Genomic DNA, 26,070 nt, shown 5'->3' with positions numbered 1-26,070 from the left:
AAGCTTGTAATTATCTTAGACAGGAAAAAAAACTGAGAAAAATCTGAAGCCTGCAAACAAAGGACTGATTCATATCTAAAAATTTGTCATTGATGGCCAGATTAACATTTTATAAAGTGCAACCTTTTACATCTCTGCTCAGCAGGACCGGCACAGCTGGGTATTACTCATTACCCCTCGCTCATAATGTTCAATGTGATCGACAAACTCTCTACAGTATTTCAGTCAACTAAAGGTACAATACAAAACACTTTCACATTAGAACGTCTAAAAACAACTCAACTGCTGTTCACAGTGTTTTTTTGACTTACTTGTGTACTTGCATTTCCCAAAAACATTCACGGTAAAGAGCCTGAACCTTTAAAGAACCTTTAAAGCCCATCCAGCAACAACATCTATTTGATGCATTAACAAAGCTTTCCTGCTGTTAATAATGCTACCAAGGTGCGTATCCACTGCAATGCACTGTTAGACTAATGTGCACTTCTACAAATCCATCAGTGTGTTCAGCCCCAGCTGAAAGAGGAAGAAATATTTTTCCAGTAAAAAGGCTGTTTGTGGCAAAGGGAGCTGCCTGAGTGGCATCATGTCCCGTTTACTCATGCATACTGTAAGGTTACAACAATGCTCTTCACACTCATGAAGTTTGATTGTTCAGGCCACAGGGAAAACAGCTGGTCCCCGTTTGGTCTATCTGTAGCTCTTGGACAACATAATGGCTTCTATTTATTGGTTCCCTCTTAAATCCAGAAAAAAATAAAAATCCTTCTCCTCACATAAACAGACCCCACCTGATCTCAAAGACCTCGTAGTAGCGTATCACCCCAGCAGAGCACTTTGCTCTCAGATTGTTGTGGGGGGATGGAGAGTTTTCAGCTTTCAGGAATCGGGAGCCAGGAGCCTTTCTACTTTTAAGATTGTGCTTAAAACGTTTTGATAAAGCTGCCCCTGCCTGAGCCTGGTTTTGCCTGAGGTTTCTTCCTGTTAAGAGGGAATTTTTTCTTCCCACTGTCACCAAGTGCTTGGTCATAGGGAGGCTGTTAGATAGTTGGGGTTTTCTCTGTGAGCGCCTCGAGGTGACTGTTGTTGTATTTTGGTGCTATATAAATAAAACTGATTTGAACTGAATCAGTAAATATGATTTTTTTTCCTTTGTCACATTAGAATTTCACTGGAAATGATGGTGAAGACCAGTAACTCCCATGATCCCACTGCACAAGGATATCAAACTATGTCTTTTGCTAATATTTGAGCTACAACTACATACTGTGCAATTACACCGTAGCAAAAATACTTCTGCAAAGAAATTTACCTAAAGTCCTACCTGCTCTCTGTGCTATTCATATAGCAGAGTGTTAGCAGAAGTGAGAACCTATAAATTCATTAAACATTCTTTCTTTGCTCTCTTTCCTCTCATCTTAATCTCCTTAACCCCCTCTGCCTCACACTCCCCTCCCTGTGTCCATCCATCTCTGGTAGTTTAAACATATTCCCTCGATCTGCAGCTCTAATCAGGATTCTACGGGGATCACTTGCACGTCTCATTCCTTCACTCTGCAAATATTACATTCCCTTCTTTCTTCTCCATTCCTACCTCTGCTCTGGCAAAAATCAATGTGTCTAAAGCAGGACAGATAACCTTGTGTTTGAAGTATTAAGAGTGAGAGGGTGGGACAGGGGAGTTGAGGGGGAGAGACGGCCAGAGGAGTGATACTGAAACCATTAAAGGATATTCAGATTCTTCCTTTAACTTAATTCTCTTGCTCTCTCTCGTGTGCCTACACGACACTTGAAGGCGCAACAGAGCTAAACCCTTCCAAGTCAAGAAAAGAGAGATACTTTAAATACAGAGCCAGCTCTCTGTGCTTCTCTCTCACATGAGCACTCGTGCTAAATACTTTGATGATTAGCCTTTGCATGTACACGCATGGTTTTCTGTGTTTGTCTGTGTGTCACCTTGTATCCTTGAATGAGTCCGTTCTGAGTCTCGAGTGGGGGTGTGTCCCAGGTCACTTCCAGGGTGGAGGGAGACACGGCGGACACTGTGATGGACTGCGGGGCCACCGATGGAGCTGCAGCAGGTGAGATTTTTTGTTAGACTGTTACTATGTAAGCCAGCAACTGTGTGTTAGAGTGGGAAGTAGAGAAGATCTGTTCCACCCTTCCAATTAGAATGAGCCTAAGGCAGTACCTTGTTACTCTACTGTACCACACATATGCATGAACACCACTTGGCAGTGTGCACCTAAGGCGAGAGAAAAGGCCATATCACCCCATTTCATCATCCCCCTCCAGCCTTTTCTGCCTCCCCCTCCTGCTCCGCTTGCTTATCCTCACCTCTCACTCCCCTGCTTGTGATATGTATGGCCTACCAAACTACAAACACACGCACACACACATACACACCACTTGAATATGAATACAGCAGTGGTATGAAGGAGGGAGTGTGAGATTGTGGGAGAAATTGCAAAAATGTACCAGCGCTACTATCATAATGTGCAAATCTGTTTACCTGCATTCGTGTTTGTGGTTTATAACTGCCCTCTTGTTGTGTGTATGTGTGCGCGCGTGTGTGTATGAAAGAGAGAGAAAGAAAGAGAGCGAGGATCTATTTGCACTCCTGTCTGTCAAATGGATCTATGATTTGACTCTCCAGTGAAAGTTAAACAGGTTGGGGCATCGCAGCAAAACAGTTGACCTTGTGCAGGATTTCAAATGCATGTACACGTACGCGCACACACGCACACACAAAGGCCCATGCTAGGAGGAATGGACAGGACAAAGAAAAGAAAGAGGATGACAGAGAGAAAAGGAGAGAGAACAAAGGACTGGATAATAGTGATAGAAAGCAGACACACAGAAACAAATTAGGTTTTGACACTCCAGGTCCGCTCAAGCTTTTTCCACAGCTTTCAGGCATTTAATCATGAAGTCTGAAAGCACACGGAAAGCTCTGGATAAAATCATGACAGCTAATGAGCCCAAAATGTAGACAGATCCACTGACACTGCTCTGTATCTGCTGCTGACGACCACGTAACGGACGCACTGAAAGCGTAGAGGAGGCTTGTAAGTTGGGATTGTTGTTGGAACTTCCAAGGTTAAGAATCTGCTTTCTTAAAATGCTTTTATATTTTTTATTTAAATACCCCCTTAAATGGTTTGACAAGAAAATGAGCAGCCTGCGTGGAGTGAGCTCTGTTTTCACATACCTGCCTCTCCGACAGACACTTCAACTGGGTTGGAGGGTGGGCTCTCTCCGATGATATTGTAGCTTGTCATGACAATCTGATAGCGTCTGAACTTCTTCAGTTCTACAAAGAAGTGATAAACAACTTGGCATTAAAAATATTTGCACAACACGCTTACAAAGCACATAAGTTGTTTAACGTTGGCACTAAAAAATTGCCCGGAGTTGTATTTCCTGAGTTTGGTCATAAATTACTTACGTGTCAACTCAAACTCTGTGAGCGAGTCACTGCTGACCGTCTTGAAGGTGCTCTTGGCTTAGAAGGAGTAAAAGAAAGATGGATGCAAAGTGAATCAATAAAGTTTCAAGTTCAACAATAAATTTAGCAATTATAATGCAATTCAATAAAACCGTATTTAGGAGGGAAACGTTTGAAAGACTTTTATGCTTCGATGTGCTCGTCAGACTCATCGGACTTTGGGTGGAGGGACAATTGTGCGTCTGCCAATCTAGTCAAACAGATAATCAGTCGACCGTAAAGCACTTCAGGCTGTAGAGTGCATAATAATATTTTATTATTGCCGTGTTACAATGCAATAAGGACACCCTCGTAAGAAAAACAACTGTCCAAAGGCGGCCATTTGATCAATGTGTCCTTGCAGTGACATGTTTCATCCCAGATCTCAGCCCTGATGCATGAAACCCTTGAAAGGAATACTTTTTTCTCATATTTTCTTTTCTTTAATACTTTTTGCATCTGAATAAATTCTTTTCAAACTAAAAATGAATGCCAGCCTTGCATTCCAGTATTAATAAGATCTTTTTAATCCTCTCCATTATCGCTTATTTTGTGATTTTACAAATAGCAGGAGCTGTTAATCGCTTTAATTTCTAAAATCAAGAGTTTCAAAGCATTAAACCTTCAACCAGCCATGTATGATCTAATGAATGCATGCAGCAAGCTTTCTATATCTCCACATGTTGAAGCAATGTAAAAGGGGCTGCAGTCAGATCAATACTCAGCAATTAAAAAGTCAGAGGAACAGAGTTTTATAGTTTCCAGGTCCTAAATTTGAGATAGTATTTGTTGCTCTGTCCTGCTTTTCATTGGATTTGGGGAAGTTTATACTTGAGCAAGCAGAACTAGTGTTTCAAGACAGCACTAGATTACCCGTTCTGTAATCTTAAAAATACAACACATCCAAATCACAGCGGGATTATACGATTTAGAGAAAAACCTGCAGCTTTGGCATGAAGAGCATGAAGCAATCAGCTCCACATTTAAGAGCCTTTTAAAAGGTTTGAGTTAAAAACTGAGTTAACTGGAAACATTAAGCCAAATCTGACAAATACATTTTCAACACATGGACCTAACATTAGCTTAATTAGCTTGCTATTAGCCATATCTAATAGGACTTCCAGTCAAGGCTGTTTGTAAAATCCATAGCTGTTAGTCAGAAAACTGAAGACTGCTCGTGTCTTTGACCCAACAATTTCAGGGTTTTTGTTACTTCCTAGTACCCTCATTGTTAAAACACATACCACATCCGCAGTTTGACTTGTACTGCATACCAAATCATCCCCTTCCTGTCTCCATCTCCGCAGCAAAAGGTAAACATGCCATTATCATCACGGTAGCATCGTCGTATCAAAAGCTGCAAACGGAGGCTGCTAGTTCGGTAGTTTGGGTTGAGATGCTGAAGTTGGACAGCAGAGTATAATAGAACATTGTGGGTGTGTATAAAAGGATGGCAATGTTGGCATCCTTGCTGGATAAATTTAAATAGCATTCAGAATGTAGTAATGCAATACTGGTTCTCCTAACCAGCAGAGAAAAAAAATTTAACCCATGGCGAGGCGTCCTCCAGCAACAGCCTGATAACAGACAGTCTGATGACCGGGGGGGGGGGGGGGGGGGGGGGGGGGGGGAAATAAAGAGCAGTTGTTTCCTTTAGCAGAAGTACTCACTTGTAATGAGGGCACTTGTGTTGTTTTTGGTTGTCTGGACTTCTGCTTCTGTGAGAGTGGAGGCGTTTACCGGGAGCTCTCTATAATAGAGCCGGTATCCAGTCAAAACTCCATTAACGCTGTCATCGCTGGGACGCTGGAAACATACAGACACACACACACAAGCACATGTTAAAAAACAAACAAAAAAAACAATGCTGCTTTCTTAAAAAGAGATTTCTAAGCTTCTGAGAACTTTCTGTGTGTGTGCTTATTTTCATTTCCTTTGTGTAGTACAGCGACAGTCAGGACGCTGACAGGCTGGCAGAGCAGTATTTTATCAGCATGTCCACTTTAAGGGGCTGCTGGATTGGTCTGGCTGTAACTTGCACAGAGAAAGTGATGCTTCAGTAGGTTTGGCACTCTTGTAAAGGATGATGAAATTGCTGGTGACTTTGTTTTTTCATTGCCTCCTTCTGCTTTGACGTAAAGCCACAAGGATGAGAGAAGACATTTCCAAGTAGAAGAGGAAGAAAGACAAGGAGTGAAGTAGCCAGGCTCTATTTACCATCTTTCCCTCTTTTTTTTGCCTGTGTTGTTAAATGTTACTGATAGCTGAGGGATTCTTCTGCCCTATAACATCTCTCCTGCTGGTATATACTCATTAAGAGATAAACATTTCCCCCCATCTCAGGACTGTGTGTCCATCTTAGTGCCTGTTTTGCCCTCCTGCCATTTTTCCAATCTTTCTTTTCTCCTCTCTGACCTTTCCAGCTTCAATATATAACAATAATTACACCCAAGAAATAAAACACATGCAGCACAAATTAACACAGAGGCTGTAAGGGGTTTTATTCTCAAAATAAGTAAATAATGTGCACCCGAACCATATGTTTTGTTGTGCGGCTCTGTGTTTATCAGGTATTGTTGGTGTGTCAGAAGTCTGAAGTTACCTTCCAGTGCACCAGCACTGAGGTAGTAGTTGTCGGCTTCACTGAGAGAATCACTGGAGGCTCATTAGGCACTGGAAAGAAAACACAGAGAAGAAAAAGAAAAGTCAGACACACTGCCCATCCCCTTACATCATATACTGTTTTCAAATCCACGTAATGCACCGTCTTCCCACTTCTTTTCTCCCATACAGTGTCAGCATCCCAGTTTCTCACCGTCCTGCAAAGTGGTGGCAGCCTCCGTCTCTCTGCTGGGAACGCTGTCTCCTACGTCATTGGTGGCAACCATACGAAACTTGTAAGAAGTGAAGGGCTTCAGCCTTAAAATCCAAGTACACACATATAAGAATTATTTTAAAAAATGTATTTTGACCAGTTTTAGCAGGAAAAGCAAGCGATGCGAGACTCAACGTCTTTTCAAAGAGATGAGGTAATGCAAATCTCATTGCATTTCTCCAATCCCAATTCCAATAAAGCTGGGATGCCGTGTAAAAAGTAATCTGTAATTTTAAGAAAAAATAATAATGTGTAGCGTCTCCTCTTCATTTAACAACAGTCTGTAAATGTCTGGGAAGTGAGGAGACCAGCTGCTGGACATTTGGGAGAGGAATGTTGTTGCATCCTTGTCTGATACAGGATTCTAGCTGCTCAGCAGTCCTGAGTCTTTTTGTGTTTTTCGTGCCAGGATGCTCCAAATGTTTGCAGTTGGTTAAAGGGCTTGAGTGCAGGCGGGCATGTTTAGCATTGTCTTGCAGAAACATGCATGGCTATCCCTAAAAAAGATCTCTGGATATCTAGATATACCTTTCACTTTTCCAGACGTGCAAGTTGACAATTCCAAAGGAACTAAGGTACTTCCATATGATTTATTGCTCAGGACATCAGCCCCATGTTTACAAAATTTCTTTCAAATTTAAATTCATCCGGCCACAGAACAGTCTTCCACGTTTTCTCAGTAATTTTAGATGAAAGTCTTTAGCCCAGACAGACAGCAGCATTTCTGGATCATGTTCACATATGATTTCTTATTTGTATGATAGAGCTTTAATCTGCAATTGTGAATGACAATTCATTGTGAACTGTGTTCACAGACAATGATTTCTGGAAGTGTTCCCGAGCCCATGCAGTGATTTCCATGATAGCATCATTCCCATTTTTAACGCAGTGCTGCCTGAGGCCCTGAAGATCACAGGCATCCAGTAGTGATTTTGTGCCTTGTCCCTTGCACGCAGATTTCTGTGTGCAAGGGACAAGGCACAAAATCACATCTTTTGACGATATTATGTGCTGTAGATGATCTAAAAGATTCAAAGTCTTTGCAAGTTCATGCTGAGGAACATTATTCTAAAACTATTCCACAGTTTGTAGATGCAGTTTTCTGATTAACCTCTGCCCATCTTTCTCATTTCGGAGAAACTCCACCTTTCTAAAATGCTCATTTTTATACCCAATTATGTTACTGACCTGTTGCCAGTCAACCTAATTAGCTACAAAATGTTCCTCCAACTGTTTCTTTATAATTACTTACTTTTCTAGCCTTTTGTTGCCCCATGCCAACTTTTAAAATGTGTTGCTGTCATAACATGAGATTTTTCACAAAATTGTAAAATGTCTCTGTTTAAACATCTAATATGATTTCAATGTTCTTCCGTACCACACAAATAAAATACGGATTTATGAGATTTTAGAAGCAATAGCTGCATTCTGTTTTTTATTTACATCTGACACAGTTGCCTAACAGTTTTTTTTATATAAAACCACAGCAATGTACTCATTATTTTGCAGAAAAAACAGTTTTATAAAAACTCCTACAAAAAGCCTCTTGTGTAAAACTGTAAATAGACAACTGGACATGTCGGTACAAAGCTGAATGTGACATATCTCCGCGAGGAGCCTCCTCAGGAGGAGCTCTGCCTTATGTGCATTGATCAAATGTGGCCAGCGATAACTTCTGACATGTCTCGGTGGATGCACCGACTCTTAATCCAACTCTCATGCTTTTCTGTTTACTTGAATGATGTACCATTGCTGAGCACTGTGCCTCAATAACTCCCCTTAGCAATAGGCTCGTGCTTTAATCTCTTATTGCTTTTTGTGGCAGTGGCGAGGATGCTGCTGCTGATGGCAGGGAAGCTGGCCAGAGCACCAGCAGCTCTCCTGCTGAGAAGTGGCTCACTGGGAAATAAAGAAAAATATGAGAAGACTTGTAAAATGTGACTCCTTTCGGTGTCTGTTCGGGTACAAATGCTCTGCGATATTGTAATTTAATAGAATGCTAATTTGAAAGGCAGAGATGAATAACAATTGTCAAATTTTCCTCTGCACAGAAAGACAAAATGGAAAACAAATAAGATAAGTGGAAGGCAGAAGTGTTCTTGGCTTTTCAATATAATAACTAACTAAAAGTAATTCCACTACTCCCCACATGTCTACCTGCAAGGGTTTTCCCTCGACACTGGAGATTACACAGGGCCAGTCTGAAATTCAGCAGGTGACAAGAAAACTGCTCCAGTCTCTTGTTGTATAATTATGAGCCTGGGCCCAATGATGGACAACTAAAGGCCCTGTGGGGCTGTGGTTATCATTGCAATAGAACATCAAAGGCACCAGGCTTAAGCAGGGTGGGCTAACAGCACTGGGAGGACGTTAAGGACAATGTGTGAAAGTGTGTGTTTACTGTATATGTGTGTCTGCACATCAGCCTGGGGACTTCGATGTTTTGGTTCTCAAGATGTCTTGGTGGAAAACAACAATTAAGGATAGATAAGAAGTGAGTGTGAGCGTGAGCATGTGGAGATGTAAGCTAATTCCTCCATCCGGCGCTCTAATGAGAGCGTTCAGTGATAGAATGAGCTCGAAAACAACAACAGCAGCGACCGCCATCATGGCAGATAGACTCTCCCTGAGGCAGGTTGAAAAAGACTGACGCAGACACATGGAGCGAATGCTCTTCAGCATCTCAAATAGCCCTGTGATAGCTCGTGAAGGAGCACACAAAACCAGCCACGAAGCAGGCACGAACACACACACACACAGACACCACACGCTGGTAAAGCACCATCATAGTCCTGCTACTCGGACCATCAGGGAAGTTGGAGTAGCAATTGGGTCTGACTGCTCTCACCCGCTGCCATCACGAGGGAGTAGAGAACAGTGGGACTGAGAGAGGGGAATGTAAAAGGAAGACATGCAATAAGACTGAAGCCCTCTTGTACAGGATGAGTAGAAGAAAAAATACAAGCCTGATGGTTTTTGAAAGCATTGGCTGTTGACGGATGGAGGGAGAGGAGAGGAGGTGGTGACAGCAAGAGGGATGAAAAATTGTAAAGGAACAGAAGGGACAAAAAGCGCACGCAAACATGAAAGCTCAGAGGCAGAGCGAGTAAGAGATGAAAAAATAGAGGTATTAAGAAAAAGACAGAGAGCAGCTCCTGCTGCTCCTGTGTGATTAGGTGACTGAGATCCTCCCCGTTTATGCAGTAATTATGATTACTCTGCTCTCCCTGGTGTTTTTGTTTGGTGGCGTGTGTGTATGTTTATTCTCCACCAACCTTTTCTGTACTTCAGCTTCTAAACAAATAAAACTTTCCAGTCTCTATTATAATTCTGTTGTTTGCTTTAAATTCACAGCGTCTTCTTCTCTCTGTCCACTCCTCTCCCCCGAGGATGCACAAACATAAGATTTCTACAGATTGCTTTAATTAATTCAAGTTCAGCGTGTCATGCTAAAAACAATTTCGAATTTGGGGATCTCTAAGGAAAAAAACAAACAAACAAAAGAGAGACATCTATATTTTTTATTGCCATTTTCTCTAAGCCTGAGATAATCTTACTCACTCTTACTGATACTGTTGCTTTACTTTCAGTCTGACTGAAATAGCCCATGAAGCCATATTTTACTGGCTTATTAGATATATTCATTTTAATCCTTTTTCACACGTTACCCTGCTGTTTGTCCACCTCAGCCTGCTGGTACTGCAGTGTGCCGCTCTCCTTATTGCTGGGTGGCTGTGAAAAATGACTCGACGGCACCTGTGACTATTCTGTTGTGACACATGGGTATTGGTATCCCTCCAAAAAAAGAAGCTGTCTTAAACATGTCATTCCTGTCTTTGAGATCAATGTAATATTCAGCCACCAGTGTGATATTTTTTGTCGCCGCAGACTGTCACTTTCTCCGGATCAGTGACAAACACTGCAACTTGGCCAGTAGCCAGTCATGCTGACATTAGCAGTTGTGAGAGACTGTTAGAAAAATCACTTCTTCTTTTGAGTTTTTGGCTTGAAAAGTGTAATAAAAAACCCCCCAAAATATTGCACTTTAAACTGTCTATACATGAAGTGCCACAAATTCAAAGGGTGACATATCAACCACTGCAGCTGTGCGTATGTGCATGCGTGCGTGTACCTGTCAACAGTCCAGGAGGTCACGTTATGCGGGATGTCAGCTGTGTGGGTTTTCCAGTCGCCGTTGGGCAGCTCCTTGATTTGCAGAGTAAAGTACCTCAGCGGCGAGGAGGCTGAGCCACCGGTCACCCAATGGACGCGGAGTTGGCGAGATTCAACCTCATCTTGAGGAACGGACAACTTCCTGGGCGGGAGGGGACGCTCTGTAGACATGGATAGGAGGTTTGAAGAGGCGAGATAATAACATGAGAGAGAAGGTGGAACAAGTGATGTGACAAAGATAAGAACAGTGGAACTGAAGAGGAGGCAGGCGCGTGAAAAAAACGAAGATCCATGTGCAAAGGCTTCGAATATTTCCACAGCAGCAAGTCCAACGCTTTCTTAGGCCAGAACTCAGCTGGAGGGATGAACACAATTTCTCCAAAAGAGAGAAGAGAGAGCACTTAAGAGCTCTGAAAACCACAGTCAGGATCCACATCTTAAAAGCAGTCAGTGTGGCCGTGACATAAGTACACACACACGCACACAAGAAGCCAGGTAAGTCAGAGAAATCGGGTTATGTAGGGCATCAGAAAATGTGATAAAAATAAAGAGTTGCCTGTCTTCCTGCCCTCAACTATTGTAACTGCAGAGAGTACTGTAAACATGCGCAAAGCTTTAATATCAATATGTTTTTGTTTGTTTTATTTTTTAAATATGCTTAATAGTGCATGGATATTAAGACCTCTAAAGGATACTTTGAGTTGAAATTTGGTCACACCTTGAAGGGAGTTATTTTTGAATAAAGTAAACCTGAGCACGAGTAAAGATCTTTTCTTTCATCTGCTCTGCTAAGACATGGATTTTGTCTTTGTCATGCTCATCTTTACAGTCACCATGAAATCAGATTTCTGGGCAGACATCTAGCTGCAGGGAAATGTGGTTTCTTTGATCTTTTACCTTGATTACAGGGAACTAGTCTCTTGTATAAATGATGTTTAAGAAATAAGCCTGCTGCACAGGTCACTAAAACGCCTGGATATCTGCAGGATAAATGGAGATAAAAATGGATAATCTGCTGCAAATATTTCTGTTGCACAGAGCACGGGCAGCCCACATTTATGTAACATGTGCATCAGCGTGAAAACACGCATGCAAACACGTGTTTAAATGAAACAAGACAACTAACTACTGCGGCATCAAAGAAACCATTTCTCAACAGATTGCTTGTGTGTGTGTGCGCGTGCGTGCGTGTTTATCTGTGTCTTAGCTATTCAATTACAGGATGAAAGATGGCTCTGGGAGTCAGTGTCTTTGTATAACTGTGTTCACCATACCTGTGCGATTAGCAGTACCTGTGCAGGCACACAAACAACAACACACGGCTGGGGGCAAAACTGTCTAATTTCAGGGGCTTCGGGTTATTGATTAAGTCTGGAAATAAAAGCATTATCGATTCTCTCTGAAGTTTAATTAATCTGCACTTATTTTCTCAAAACGCACACACAACCGCACACCCAGGCAGGCTCGGCTTCCTTCATTCATCCTTATCAAAAGTAATTTGATAATTTGATTTGATCTGTTTGTCTCCTTCTTCCCGCACTCCCCCTGCTCTTCGCTCCCTTCAAAAATGTGACTATTCTCTGCCCTCTTTTGTCTTTCTGATACCATCTGTGTCTCCCTGTCTGCTCCCCTTTTGTTCTGCTCCACAGTTAAGATCATGTTCTGATAATAAACTCATAATTGCGAGAACAAGTGCGGCCCTTTCAGCACTTGCATATTATTTCTACATGAGGGAAGGAGAGGAAACACTGGGTTTTTAGTAGAGGAAAAAGGAAAGATGAAGGGGCTGAAGGTAGCTGAATATGCTATGTTCTCTGTTACCTTCTCAGCTCTCACGCTTTTGGGTACGAACATCAGCAACGATACACATTTCCAAAACGGTTTCTCCCTAAGGCATGCATCCACACACACGTTCACGTGCTCACCCAAAAAGCCAATTTTCTCTTTCTAGGGATTAAGTTGGTCTCTTCAATATCATCAGAAAGAAATCTCTATTAGGATATTCTGTCTATCTCACAGCAAGAATGGGGCATTATGCTACTGAAGTGGAACAGAGAACCACTGAACTCTATTCTCAAGAAATCCTGATAATGACGCTGCGGATGTTATGATATCTGATCCAATTAAAATGCACCACACAAACTGATGGCTGCAAACAGAGTATCTGACAAAATGATTCCAGGTTTCCACAGAAATTCACTTAACTGTCATATTTTAATGCTTCTGTAGCATTTCACTGTGTACTCAGTGCTGCTATGCTGACAGAGAAAACAGCAGAGACAGAGAGAGAGAGATCAAGGATGACATATACCAAAGTCAGTGAGCTACGTCGCAACCAAAGCTATTCATGCGTTAGCCCACAGAGACACCAGAACCATTGCAACTTCATTTTTTAAGTGAAATATCACTTACTGTATTTCACTCCGGGAGAAAGCTCGTATTAGCTCTGGAGTGCTCGATCTTCAACACCATCTGCCACATCTTTCCTTCTCCATTTTCTTAATTACTGTACTGTGCAAAAGTCTCAAGCCCCCTCTCAGTTCTTTATACTTTGCTTGGAAAAAGCAAAATAGATGCAGTGATCTAATGAAAAACTGAGTTTGTGCAGTTTCAATGAGCTTGAAAATCAATATTTGGTATGAGCACCTTTATTCTTCAACACAGTCTGAACTCTCCAAGACAAGCTTTCTTGTCATTTCTTTAAGTAGTCTTCAGGAATAGTTCTCCAGGCTTCTTGGAGGACATTCAAAGCTCTTCTTTGGATGTTTGGCTGCCGTTTATTCTTTTCTCTGTCATGATGATCTCACACTGCGTCAATAATGTTGAAGTCTGTGCTCTGGACCACAATATCTGTTGTGTCTTTTTGTGTCATACTGAAAAATAAAGGCAGTCAGATGCTTTCCAGACTGCATTACTTGGTGGATCAAAATCTGATGATACTTTTGTGTTGATAATTTCATAAATTTCGACAAGATCTTCAATACAACAGGATGAAAACAGCCACAAACTATAATGCACAAGCAGGAGGTTAAGCAAAAGGTACAACAGCGAATGTCTCCAGTCAAAACACATAAAACACGGTGGAGGCAATCGCTGTTGTACCTCTCTCTCAATCTCCTGCTTGTGCATCCATGAAGACCTGAATCAGAAATTTCAATTTCCCCGTTTCCCCTCCTTCAGAATAGCTTCTTGACCTCCACCTGTCCACTGACACCATTTTTGATGACGCTTCAGTGAACAGTATATTAACTGAGGACCAGTATGCATACGAAGGCTTTGCTTGATTTTTTCGGATTTCCTAAGGACGTGACTGTCAGATACTGTTCATCTGATGTAGACACTTTTTAGGTCTGCCACCTCTTCTATTGTTGTCCACTTTTTCAGTTATCTCCAGTTTGCACACCAAATGTGCAAGGTTTTTGAGTCTTTGTGAATCAACTTGTTGGTATGAAAATACTATTTTATGTTTGTCAAAGTGATTTATGTTTGGCTTTTTTGGTGGAATCAGCTAAAGGAAATAGAACAAATTACATATTTTAAGACAGCCTGCTGGTAACAAAGTCCTCAAACACATAATTCAAAATGGGTTCTTTACTAGGTCGTCTGTTCTTTGTAGGCACAACACTGGTTCATCCCTTGAGTTGGGCTCCTATTTTTTATCCTTGAATGATTTACAGGTCAGTGTGGTGGCTTAACAAACAAAATAACGTTGCTTTGGAAACAGTCAGGTACAAGGACTAGTGTGAAAATGAGCAAGAAAGAGGCCAGTGTTCAAAGAAAAACTTTGACCTTGGAGAACTGTTGCATAAACCCACTTTAGAAAATTACAACAAAATCTGACTCATTGAAAATAAATTATTAGTGAATGAGGGGTTGCTCAAAAGTCTTACACAGTACCGTAACTAATAACAATACCCAGTCACAAATCCAAACGATATCCAAGTGTTTCAATGTTTTTAGAAACCAATGTTTTAATCTTTAAAGATTGAAATTCATGGGTAAGTGAGAAAATAGATGTCCAAGAAAAATGGAAGGTACTAATGTTCAACATATTGATTGAGTTAAAATGCAGGGGAGTGTTTACAGTTTAATTCAAAGAACTGATTTAAAGGTTTACTGGTGACGAGGATTCCCACCACTTGGCTTGATGTACTGTATACTTGTGATGGGGCTGCATTTATTTTAGATTTATCGATGCTTATTCTTCAAATGAGTGAAGCAAAGTTCTTACCTTAAAGGTACTGACAAAAAACCTAAGCTAATCTTAAGTGACATTAGTCAGACGTTTAGTCATTATTATCACAGTGTCATTTATTTTGAATATATATTTTAAATTATGTTGAAGAAATGTTGTGTTTTATGAATTTTTGATCCATTCAGTTTATAGAAAATCTACTCTGTGGTGATATATATAATTATTATGACATAACCTACACCGGGATGTGACATTTTGGTCATATAACACAGCCCTAGTTTATATTATTGGTTCAGCTGTTTCCTTCCTTCCTAACGCTGATATAACACAGAGCCATCCATTCATTTCCACCCTCTGCAAGCTTCAGTGTGAAGTCTCTCAAAACTCTGTCATGGAGTGCAACATCGAGTACAAGTACCACCTTATTACCTAGTCCACGTGCAAATACATACCTACCACACTAGGCAGATTTTACTCATTGACGGTTAACATAAAACATACTGGATCCTTTGGCAGCTGCAGCGTGAATGAGCTGAAGACATGAAAGTGACTGAGTGAAGCAGCGACATGACGAGCATCACGGCACTTGAATAAGAGGAAGACAAGAACTTTATATTTGCTTCTAAATTGAAGGAAATAAAACTGCTCTTTACTTCTGTAAAAGTCAAATCATTCCAAAAGTGTGTTTTTTTTTCTGGCCGTCAGTGGCCAGATCATTGTGGGAAGATATATCTCTTCTGTTTCAGTGTTTTAAAGACAAAACAGTGGGGGAGACCGAGTCCTTGCTAAAACTCATACATCTCACCACAGGCACGGGCTGTCATACTCAGCAATTGACTGTGTTTCAATTTTACAATTCTTGTTGTTGTAGCAGCTTATGCTCTGTGATGAGGCCACTGGCTGCTAAAATTAGATAAAACTCTGAAAGGGAAATTAGCAGCTTTTTTTCATCCCTTAAAGTCAAAATTACCATAAGTGCAAAGTGCTGGTAAAAACTCTTGATCAATAGTAATTACTTTGGGTGAGGATGTAAGATTTATGGCGTTTGGTTTTGACTTTCCAGCCCTCCTTTCGCTCTCCTTTAGAAAAACGACTTCGAGCCTCATTTTCATTCTCACCTACTAAGTGTACAGTTTCCATCCGCCCACAGCTGAGCACGGTGCTGTGGATGAGAAATATCCCAGCGTTGCAATCGACAGTTGGTGAGAAAGGCTAATAATCCTGTCTCACTCAACAAGCCAGTTAATTTTGGCGTGTTCAGAGGAAGGTATAAACAGACGGAGTGCCACAAATTTCTTCGGATGATCCACAATTCTGAAAAAGTAACACTTCCTTTTTTAAGTGACAACAGTTACAGTCAGGCCCAGAGGTAATGTTATGAACTCTTGATTTTCATTACACCTCTACAGGAGGGCTAATACCTTGTGGCTTCAATGCCTACATTTACTGACAAGTCCAGGGGAGTTTCTAAATGTCATTTCTTTTTGTTCTATGTCACACACCCTGAAAAGGTCATGCTTTTTATTTTGTGCTAATATTTAGTGCCCGGTAACAATGAATTCGCCATGTCCAACCACAAACTGCTTAGGGCCAAACTTTCCGCTTTCTTTTCTTGTGTCTGAACTCCCTTTCTGAGGAGCAAACATGAACTGCAATGAATTACACCTTTAATAGCAAGTGATGCTGCAGAGATCACAAAATATGAAAATTCCACACTGCTCCTGCATAACGATTACTGTAAGAAATCTGACAACATAATTATACTGGTAAAATCATTATGGTTGTCCTCTGTAATAGAGCTTTCTCACAGCAAACATTTAGAAAATTGCAGTTAAAATTAATAACATTAATCAAGCTGCTCGTGCTTAAAACTTTTCCCTGTTTATTCTGGTTTATTTAAGACATTTTATTCCCTTATGCATCACTACAGGTCAATATGAACTGTATTAGAGATTATTACTTTGCTGTGCTATGAATTCCAAATTAGATGCATGATGTATGTACAGAGAGTCTGCAAGACAGAAGCTATTTTAACTGAAAATCTTACACCCCTTTACTCTTGCCGAAACTGTCCATATATTACTTCACGGAGGAATGATTTTGCAAAGAAGCAAAATGAACAAAGTTGTTATACGGCTCCATTAGTTCTTCTTCAGAATCAGATCACACTGTTCGTGGTGCCAGAGAACACAGAGTGGAGATCTTCACAGCTTACTGTAATTTCGACTTCGTTCTCAAGCTCCAAGCCGCACCATCGGTGACCCCATCAGTCGCATAGTGTTTGCTCGAACATAGCAAAAGATGTGTCCCTGTAGGTCCTTTTCATGCAGTCATTTTGACTCAGCATAAAGAAAAGCAGAGGCACTCGGGAGCTAATAGCATTCATGATGACTCTGTTCCATTAAAGAGTAAGCCCATCAGTGAGCCTGTCTGCCAAGCCCTGAAACTGTCACACACGGGGAATGGTGCCATCATTAAAGAGTATCCTAAGACCAACCTCAACAGCTCTGGATAAAAGTTTCAAAGTAGCTGCACCAGCCTTCCTGCTGGGTAGCTGGGTGCAGCTGGTTTAAGTGTTAAATCACCGAGGGTCAGAAGAGACCAGATTTTCGATGGGGTGTTAAGTTTCTCCGTGTTTTTTTTTCACACAAACTCAGCTCTTCCATTCTTACCGAGCAGAAGCAGTTTTGTAAGGTGTCATGGAGACAGATCAGCTATCATTACTGATATTAATGGCACCTGTAGCTGCTCTGACATCTCGCAGTATTTGGACTAAAAGAGGCCTGTCGGAAGTCTGCTTTAAAGTCATGAACTACATTTCTGGGAGCAGTGTCAGACACAGGTGATTAAGTCCACAGTGGAGACGGACAGTTTTTGTGCGTCTGCAAGTGATATATGTGAGCCAGCAGGTTGGGCTCCTGCTATATTTTAAACAGGAGTGGTTAAAATTAGAGCAGTCAGATCCTGAATATGTGTGAGTGTCCTTTACCTCTGCGTTCAGTGGTAACAATCACAGCTTCCTGTCCTGCACCCCAGCCCACGGCAGTGCGAGCAATGAGTCGGAAAATGTAGCTCTGCTCAGAGGAAAGTCCTGTGACGGTGAACTGCCGAGCATTGGACCCCACCTCCACTGTAGTCCAGCGCTGAGGGTCCCTGCTGTCGAGGCGGTAGGAGATCTGGTAGCCTAGTGAGGGGCAGAACGAAAGACAGAAGGAGGAGGAAGCTATTTGAAATCTGTGTGAAATTCTTGCGTGTGATTGTGTTCACAGAGCTCACAGGAATCAAAGAGAGCACAATATGAGGCGAAACCCCCCCTGCAAACATAGCTGCACAAAGCCATATCACGCAGCTTCATTTCCACAATAAAACATACAAACAAATATGTTTTTCTTCAGGTCATGAAACTACATTTGAACTCTGTTGGGATTTGATATGTGCAGCTTCTTTTCTTCATACTTACTATTTTCCAAAGACAAAGCCAGGATTTCAGAGCAGAACTCCAGTACACACTCACACATGCCCACGTTCCCCTACTCTCACAGTGTATAAACATATAACCTCTCTGTGTGTACCCTTGGCTGTGACCCATGGTGTACACGGCTCCAGTCTGTTTCTCTGTCTTATGTGCAGTAGGCCATGTAATAACACTAACATCCTTCAACACATGCACGCACGCTCAAACCACTGATCCCTGTCCAAGCTTTCCACAGGCCACTGGCCACTCACAAAGGCTCTTATTATGAAGATTGTATTGTACAGCAAATACACACTAGAAACACACAAGTGTGTGGATGTGATTAGTTCACAGTAAGACTGTCAGGATAATAATCTGCTCAGAGGCACCTAATCTGGTTGTGCGGGTGATAATCTCATCAGATAGTCTGATTATATGTTAATGTGAATGCTGCATGTGGGAGATTACCGGATAACAGCTAGATCACAAATCCTCCTGCATCGAAACAATTGGGTCATAGCACAGCATTATGTTCTGTACCATCATTAAGCCATTGCTGCTGTCACATACTGGAGGCTAAATCTCTGTTACATTAAGTGATTGCATCATGTTAGAGAAAGCCCTTAGTCCTTTTTTCCGTAAGATATAAAATGTACGATGCACTATATTTCATTATGGTTTGCATGAGCAGACTAGCAGACTGTGCATCTAATGTATACCAATTTTTTTTTCTTTGCCTTTAGGGTTTTGAAAAGACTGGAGAGACAGACACCGATGGTATAACACAAGCAGACTGTTTTGAAGAGCAGAGCCACAAATGGAGAAAGTGTCACCAGAAGGACACCAGTAAGAGCTGAGAGAGGTTAATTTGATTTAGAAATGCTAAAGGGGATACATGCATATTAAACAAATAAATAATCAGTATGAAGTGAATGATTGACCTTTTGACTGTAATAGACATGAATAGAGTGAAGCGATTGCGTGCAGATTGTTTCTGAATTTGCATCACTCCAGAATCAGTGTAATGTATATTCCACTGGCTTTTTTTATTTTGTGACTTCACACTCATTTTAGAAAGGGTGATCAACAGTCGACACCAGAGATAAAGGTGTCTATCAAGCATATGCTGGAAGTGTACAGATGACTAGTGTTCAGATATTATTGTTATTATGTTATTTCTGTCAGAGCATCAAACGCCCTTCTGAACAGTTTTTTTTATCCATCTCTGACTAATTACATTCATTTTGCAAAGGCTACCAAAAGAAGGAAATACAATTGTTAGCATCTACAAGAGAAAATCACTTGATAAAAAGATTATAAAGGACTATGATGCTCTATGGTCCTTGTTGGGGAAACATCACAACACATAGTTGTTTACATTATCGTAAGATATGTGGTCTATGATGTCCGGTTCCACCTCAGCCAGGGGTTAAGCGACTGGATCACAATGCATCACGGTAGACGTTCACACTTTGGTTCAGTGTTGTTCACTGACTGACCAAAAGATCAAGACATGTTTAAACACGGTCAGCGTCTCACTTCTCATCTCATAAACTTTCGTACACCATAGTATTTTAAGCATAGTAGAGATATACAGATTGTTTTCCTTTAGGACCCCTTGAGGGTCTTAAATAAAAAAAACATTTTTCAGCTTCCTAGTTTTTTTAAAAATTTTATTTAGCTTGGATCTATGACTGAAAGCTGAACAAAGAGAGTACCTAATGAGTTAAAATGAGGGGTTTGCAGACGGTCTCAGTTAATCTGTTGTTTAGAGCTGCATTCATACTTCTTTACATTATGTTTCATGACCCTTAAAGAAGTGCTAAATGGCAAAATTATGGATGCATTAATTAAAGTTAGAGGGAATATTGATGCCTTGATTTGCTTTACTAATTAACTTCTGCGTTTTTATTGCTACTGTTCTAATTTGTGATATTCTCTTAATGTTTTCTTTCTCGTGCAAAGAAAATAATCATCCATCCATCGCTGATTAAATTGCCACACTAATAAAGAGCTGCTTTTGCTTTTGGAGTTATGTGTTTAAAGGATCATTTCGCACTAACTAATCTACAAACCAGCATAGTTAATATAAGAGATTTTTAAAATTCAGACTGAATTTGGGCAGCAGGTAGTGATGCAATACATGCAATGATGAGCATTTTAGAGGAAATCTTTAAATGTGTGCCTTTGTAAACTTTACAAAGAGACACACTGAAATGCAAACCAATGGGAGAATACTTTTTAGTATGCATTTTAGTACTCAGCATGTAAGTATTTGCAGTACAATATGCACACATTTGAGTAAAATGTGTCCTCTATTTTATTACTTCAGTGTGTATGTGTGGCTGTATTATATTCATAGAAGGGTGAAAGAACAAAAATGCCTCACTGCACTGTGCCAAATTAGATTGTGCACCTTCTGTAGTCTTGTTTCTCCTCTGTCCACCTTCTGTGTCAGTCCCCCATGGGTGGAGAACCCAAGGAGAAATGAGGCAGTCATGAGGACTAAAGAAACCAGTACTCTACAGACCTTTGTATCTGCATAAACACACACAACACATGCTCAGCAAGGACACAGTAGGGCTGTATGTTTGTGTGTGTGTCTGTGTGATCGAGAGAGTGCGATTTGCCCTCCCACTCATCCTTCTGCTACAGAGTGGTGTCGCACTAAATGTCCTCCCGCTAACAATACAGTCACACATCACTCAAACTGTCCTGTTCAACTCGCTCTCCCACTGAGAGGACAAATACCACTCCTCACCCAGTTACTGCGTACACACACACACACACACACACACACACACACACATACACACACACACACACACACACACACACCTGTCCCTCCTATCACCTCTATACATCTACTGTCTGCTGTCTCTCCCCTTCTGTTCTCTCTCTTTCCAGCTCAGCAGCTCACACATTTCTCTCACCTCTCCTGGAGTCTTTTTCCGATTCACACCGCACGGTGATAATGCATGAATCTGCACATTTATTTATAAATATATATAGATGGCCATATTTATTAGGAAAGGTGCCTTAAGCACCTACAGCTGTCTTTTTCAGGTACAGACACATACACAGAGACAGCGGGAATCTTTTCCATTTTACAGTTTGTACTTGTCACAGTAGATGTGTGTGTGTGTGTGTGTGTGTGTGTGTGTGTGTGTGTGCGCGCATGTGGCTGAAACTGCAAAATCATTTGCCACAAGCATGAAAAATGGATTATGATTTAAATTTTGCTTTCAAATATCTGCTCACTTGTATATGTGGGCGTTTGTTTTTATACCTAATATGATGCCGTTGGGGGATGCAGGTGGCTGCCAAACCACCCTAACGGATGACAATCGAACTTCTGGAAACACCATCCTGAAAGGGGGTCCTGGGACTGGAGAGAAAAATAGAGAAAGGAGTTGGCAGCAGAATTAAAAGATATTAATAGGCAATTTAAGAGAAAAGCAGCAGCGGCAAGAAAAAGAGGCTCAAAAGAAGTGCTTCAGTTCGGTAATGAGAAAAAGAGTATCTCAGCATCTGGCTCTTATACTGTAATATGTTAGCATTATAGCACACAGATGTACGTCCATATGCTCTCCACATATACACGCCAAAGCACACACACACAGACACACGCACACACAAATATATACATTGAGTGAGTTTCTTACACATCTTTAAGAGGTACTTGTAAAAGACACAAAACAGAAAATGTAATTTCTTTCAGCCTCACTCGGGCTGTCGTTGTTCCTGATAAAAGCACATGTTCCACACCAGCAAATACATGTCAACGTATGTCTGTGTGTGTGTGCTTGTGGGTACAGTAGGTGTATGCGTAGGTTCATTATACATCGCCGGGAATTGACTTCCTCATTCTTGTTTCATCCTGAAATGAGAAAAACTTTTCAAACGTGACACCGTTTGATAGAGGAGAGCGAGTGTGTCTATGAGGGTTTCAGTCTGTGTGTGTGTGTGTGTGAGCAGATGTGAGTTTCTGTGCGTATGTGTGAGTGCCCAAGTGTACTTTATGATTCAGAAAAGAACAGGCCAGGTTACTGCCATCCTGAAAAGTCTGCCATGGTTACCAGGTTGATGCAGAGGCGTGGAACACATGAACACAAATACCCACAGCTGGGTGATTAATGAAATCATTGATTATGTTCTTTCATGCTTCTCTAAAACGCCTTACTCGCTGTTTAGTTCAGCTGCAGCAAAGATGACACAAAGAGGGCCTTTTGTGATCAATCAATCTGTATGTAGGAGGTAAGTGTTATAACAAAGTATCTGTAGATGAATCTGCAGAAGAATCAGAATGATCTCCTTTGTCTCACGATCTCAGCAACTCTTTTATAATGCTCACTTCTCCTTTCTTTCCATGTAGATCCCTTGAAGGCCTGGGTTTGTATTTGCCACTTTCTCTTCCCACACACCTCACACGATGGCAACAGATGACTTTATGATCTTGTAAATTCATAGCTTGGGGTTTAAGGCAAATTCACAGAGTTGCCTAAACCCCAAACAAATAAATCTGTGCCCCCTACCAACTTATTTATTTATTTAATAAACAAACAACTTTCAAAGTTTAATAAATCTTTGTTTTGTTTTTCTAAAATCAGCGACAAATCATGTTGAATATTCACCAAATATTGAAGAAAACAGCTTTAATTATGATTTTTGCCAGATTCAAACAGCCTAAAATATCCACATACTACAGCTACAGAGGCAGGTGCACCTTCTTCTTTTTTTATGCAGTTGGTGTGCCACAGGGATGCGCATTAGGACTACTGCTCTTCTACATACAGCTAAGTCAATAAGTATTTGGACAATGACACTATTTTTGAAATTCTGCATGCAACACTTTCTTTCAAGACTTTGGTGTCCCTGAGTTGGCCAGAGCATCTCTTTTTAAGATTTTACCAGATTCTAAATTTGGTAGATTTATTTTGTTTTTTCAGCCTAATGATGGCTTCCCTCGCTTCTCTACTCAATCAACATCTGATTTGGATTTCATACTGAGAGCTCCAGTGAGCTTCTACCAAAAGTAAATTCAACAATTAGAATTAACTCCACTCCACTTTACTTTATCTGTATTTTTTTTTATGAAAGAACAAGAAAACGGTGATTAAAATGTCAACCAGCCTCTTAAAATGTGTATAAAAACAGCAGTAAACAGTTCCTAAACTGTTACAATACTTTTGTTAAATCCCTTGAGTTGAAAGTGAAAGTCTGCACTTCAATTACATGTTGATTTTTTGTTTCCTACTCCACTATGGTACTGTACAAAGTCAAACGTTAAAAAAACTACATTTTGTGTGCTCTTACGGACAGTGCTGCAGTCTGCCTTTGATGTTGCTCAGTCTTGTTCAACTCCTCTTAAGCTGTGTTAAACACAGAAAAATCCAACTTTATGGTATTTTCAAATTGCAAAGAGTTGCCGTCTAATCTTCCTAACGTCATAACTATTAAAAGGGCTAAAACTGAAGTGTTCAGAACACATATGTATTTAGGCAATATTACAGATCATATCTTATCATATAAAATTCACACTGATAGGTCCCTCTAACAAGTACAAATCTCTCTCCCTCCAGGTGTGGAAACCCTTGACTTCTGCTACTTTTACTGGACGGGGATCGGCTCTTTATGAATGCACCTGATCAGCATCTAGACAAAGTATACTGCTCTCTTTGAAGGTTTGTGGATGGATGAATTTGTATGACCACAGACTTCATAATGGCAGATTTTTCCTCTTATCTGTGTATATTGCAGACAGAACTGGTTACAATGCAGGAAGTCACTTTTAAAGGACTGAGAAAACAGTGCTCTTGGTCAAGGGGACTTCCTTTGAAGTTGCAGTGACATTCGCTTTAAACTGAACCTTTTTGTTCCTGATGCATATGGATCTGGGTCTTATTTGCACTTGCTTGTGCTGTGTGTCAGTTATATGCGACAATCACAAGTGATTACTTGTGATTGTCTGTAAGTGATAAATCCCACTTGGACACATCACTCTTGAATTAGTACTTACAAGATAGAAGATATGAAAACATATATTAAAAAGCTGGTGATTAGACAGGGTAAGAGAAATCTGGGTCCTACCATCTTCTTTGGTTCTTAGCAGTATGCGGTTGCTGGGTGGGCCGTCACCCATACGTGTGTATGCCAGCACCTGCAGCACATACACTGTGTATTTTTGGAGGGCCCCGAGGAGCAGCGATACACTCCCCTCTCCGTCTGCCACCTGAACACTTGGGGGACCTTCTGAGTCTTTCTTGCTGTATAAAACCTGCACAAAGCGACCAAAACAAATATATCTCACATAAAAAAGAAAAAAAAACATAAACAGAAATGAACAAACACATCTAGCAGTCTGTTTCAATTATGTTTGGACAGTGTCTGTAGCCTAAACACTGCTATCTTAGATGTACATCAGGCTACTGCAATAATTATCTGAATAACAATAACAATAATATCCTAATTTTTTTATATACAGCACAGAATGCAACACCGTTTAAAGAAATTAAGTAATAAATTCCAAAATATAATCAGTTAAGGCTACAAAAAAGCAGAACATAAAAAGGCGAATTAAAAAAACAAACAAAACAACAACTGATGTGCATCTCCGTGTAGGGTCACAGCGAGGCAAAGCTTTGTTTCCAGTGTTTAAATGTGCAGGATAAAGCACCATTATGCTTAATCAGTGTTCACGTCTCAGTCTATTGCAGGTGATTCTTTACTTAGGTGAATTTGGACATCTGATATATTTGACTTTTTATAGTCTGTGATCAAAAGGTTTTTACACTACCTGGTTTGCACTGAGCAAACATCCTGGAGATTATTTTAAGGAACCCAAATCTGTATTTTCTAAGTTATTAAGGTGACACAATATTAGTGTTCCATCCATTATCTGCTTTGCAGCACATAACTGGGTCAAAAACACATAAAGTTATTCTCGGTTCTAAAAAAATATTTGTTTTTCACACAGGCATACAAAGTGTATTTGTTTTTCAGCTTGCAAGTATTTCTAACACTAGAGTGGTGTGCGTGGAACTGACTCACAATACAGTGCCAGTGCTAATCATAGCCAAGTGAACGATGGAGCGCGTGAGCCTGAGCGACGATGTGACTCAGCGATGTGTTTTTGACAGCCATGGAGGACAACGGCACAGAAAAACAGGCTTCATCACCTCAAACAACAAAAACCGATCCTAAAATTAAAATGACATTAGTGCCAGCCACTAAGAAAACAAAACGGTGCACGCTGTACTTTTACAGTTTCCGATTTAAAAAAAATATGTCAGGAGCTGCTCGCTCCTTTTTTTGTTCTTCGTTTTTCACCTTTTCTTTTTTTTAATATTCATGAGCGTGAACATCAATACTGCACACTTAAAACCATTTGAAGGAAAATGTCACCTTAAACCCAAGTGTCTAAAAACAGAAATAGTCTTAAGGAGTGCACAGCAGGAAGCAGCAGCAACTATTCAGCATCTACTAGCGCATGGAAGGTGTTAAAAAGCTGCTGCTGGCAGTCACTTCCCATCTATTAACATGTTAGGCATGCAGCTCAGTGTGATCCTTAGGAGGGCACAAGAAAACACACAGATGTGGAGTGTGATGTGCTTTGGGCATGGTGGATGACCTGGATTCCACACAGTGTTTTTCCTTTTTTTAATAGATGGCGCCGGTTTATATCACACAGTCACAGCCTATTTTCCTTTGCAGATTTATGTATTTATAACACAACCATGTCCATGGGTTTGAGGATAAATTCTCCCCCTTTTAAATCTTTGTTCTGCTGTCTTGTGTTTGGGTGGAGATTAAGAGGTGAACTCACTGCTGCTTCTATATTAGCACAAATATTTTTCTTTATTTTATTTTTTCTTTTGATGAATGTT

The 26,070-nt window shown here is 40.7% G+C and overlaps 1 protein-coding gene and 1 long non-coding RNA gene across 3 annotated transcripts in view; one reads left to right on the top strand and one right to left on the bottom strand.

Moving 5' to 3' along the window:
- LOC146517236 (protein sidekick-1-like) overlaps positions 1-26,070 on the bottom strand; it is a 295,230-nt gene that overhangs the window by 12,734 nt on the left and 256,426 nt on the right. For both annotated transcript variants that reach the window (XM_085163638.1, XM_085163639.1), the window contains 10 exons: positions 24,275-24,461; positions 21,474-21,572; positions 17,720-17,914; positions 10,495-10,696; positions 6,303-6,406; positions 6,090-6,160; positions 5,158-5,293; positions 3,449-3,505; positions 3,212-3,313; positions 1,957-2,072 (listed from right to left, as the gene is read on the bottom strand). In XM_085163638.1, the coding sequence (XP_085019764.1) occupies positions 1,957-2,072; positions 3,212-3,313; positions 3,449-3,505; positions 5,158-5,293; positions 6,090-6,160; positions 6,303-6,406; positions 10,495-10,696; positions 17,720-17,914; positions 21,474-21,572; positions 24,275-24,461 (1,269 nt within the window). The remainder of the gene's footprint in view (positions 1-1,956; positions 2,073-3,211; positions 3,314-3,448; positions 3,506-5,157; positions 5,294-6,089; positions 6,161-6,302; positions 6,407-10,494; positions 10,697-17,719; positions 17,915-21,473; positions 21,573-24,274; positions 24,462-26,070) is intronic.
- On the top strand, positions 10,513-24,554 carry LOC146517239 (uncharacterized). Its single transcript, XR_014874674.1, has 2 exons — positions 10,513-11,030; positions 18,928-24,554. It is a non-coding gene; the product is annotated as an uncharacterized LOC146517239 (long non-coding RNA).

The sequence above is a fragment of the Neolamprologus multifasciatus genome, chromosome 6, assembly GCF_963576455.1.
Source record: "Neolamprologus multifasciatus chromosome 6, fNeoMul1.2, whole genome shotgun sequence".
NCBI classification, from domain to species: domain Eukaryota; kingdom Metazoa; phylum Chordata; class Actinopteri; order Cichliformes; family Cichlidae; genus Neolamprologus; species Neolamprologus multifasciatus.
This window is presented reverse-complemented; position numbering and strand designations above follow the sequence as displayed.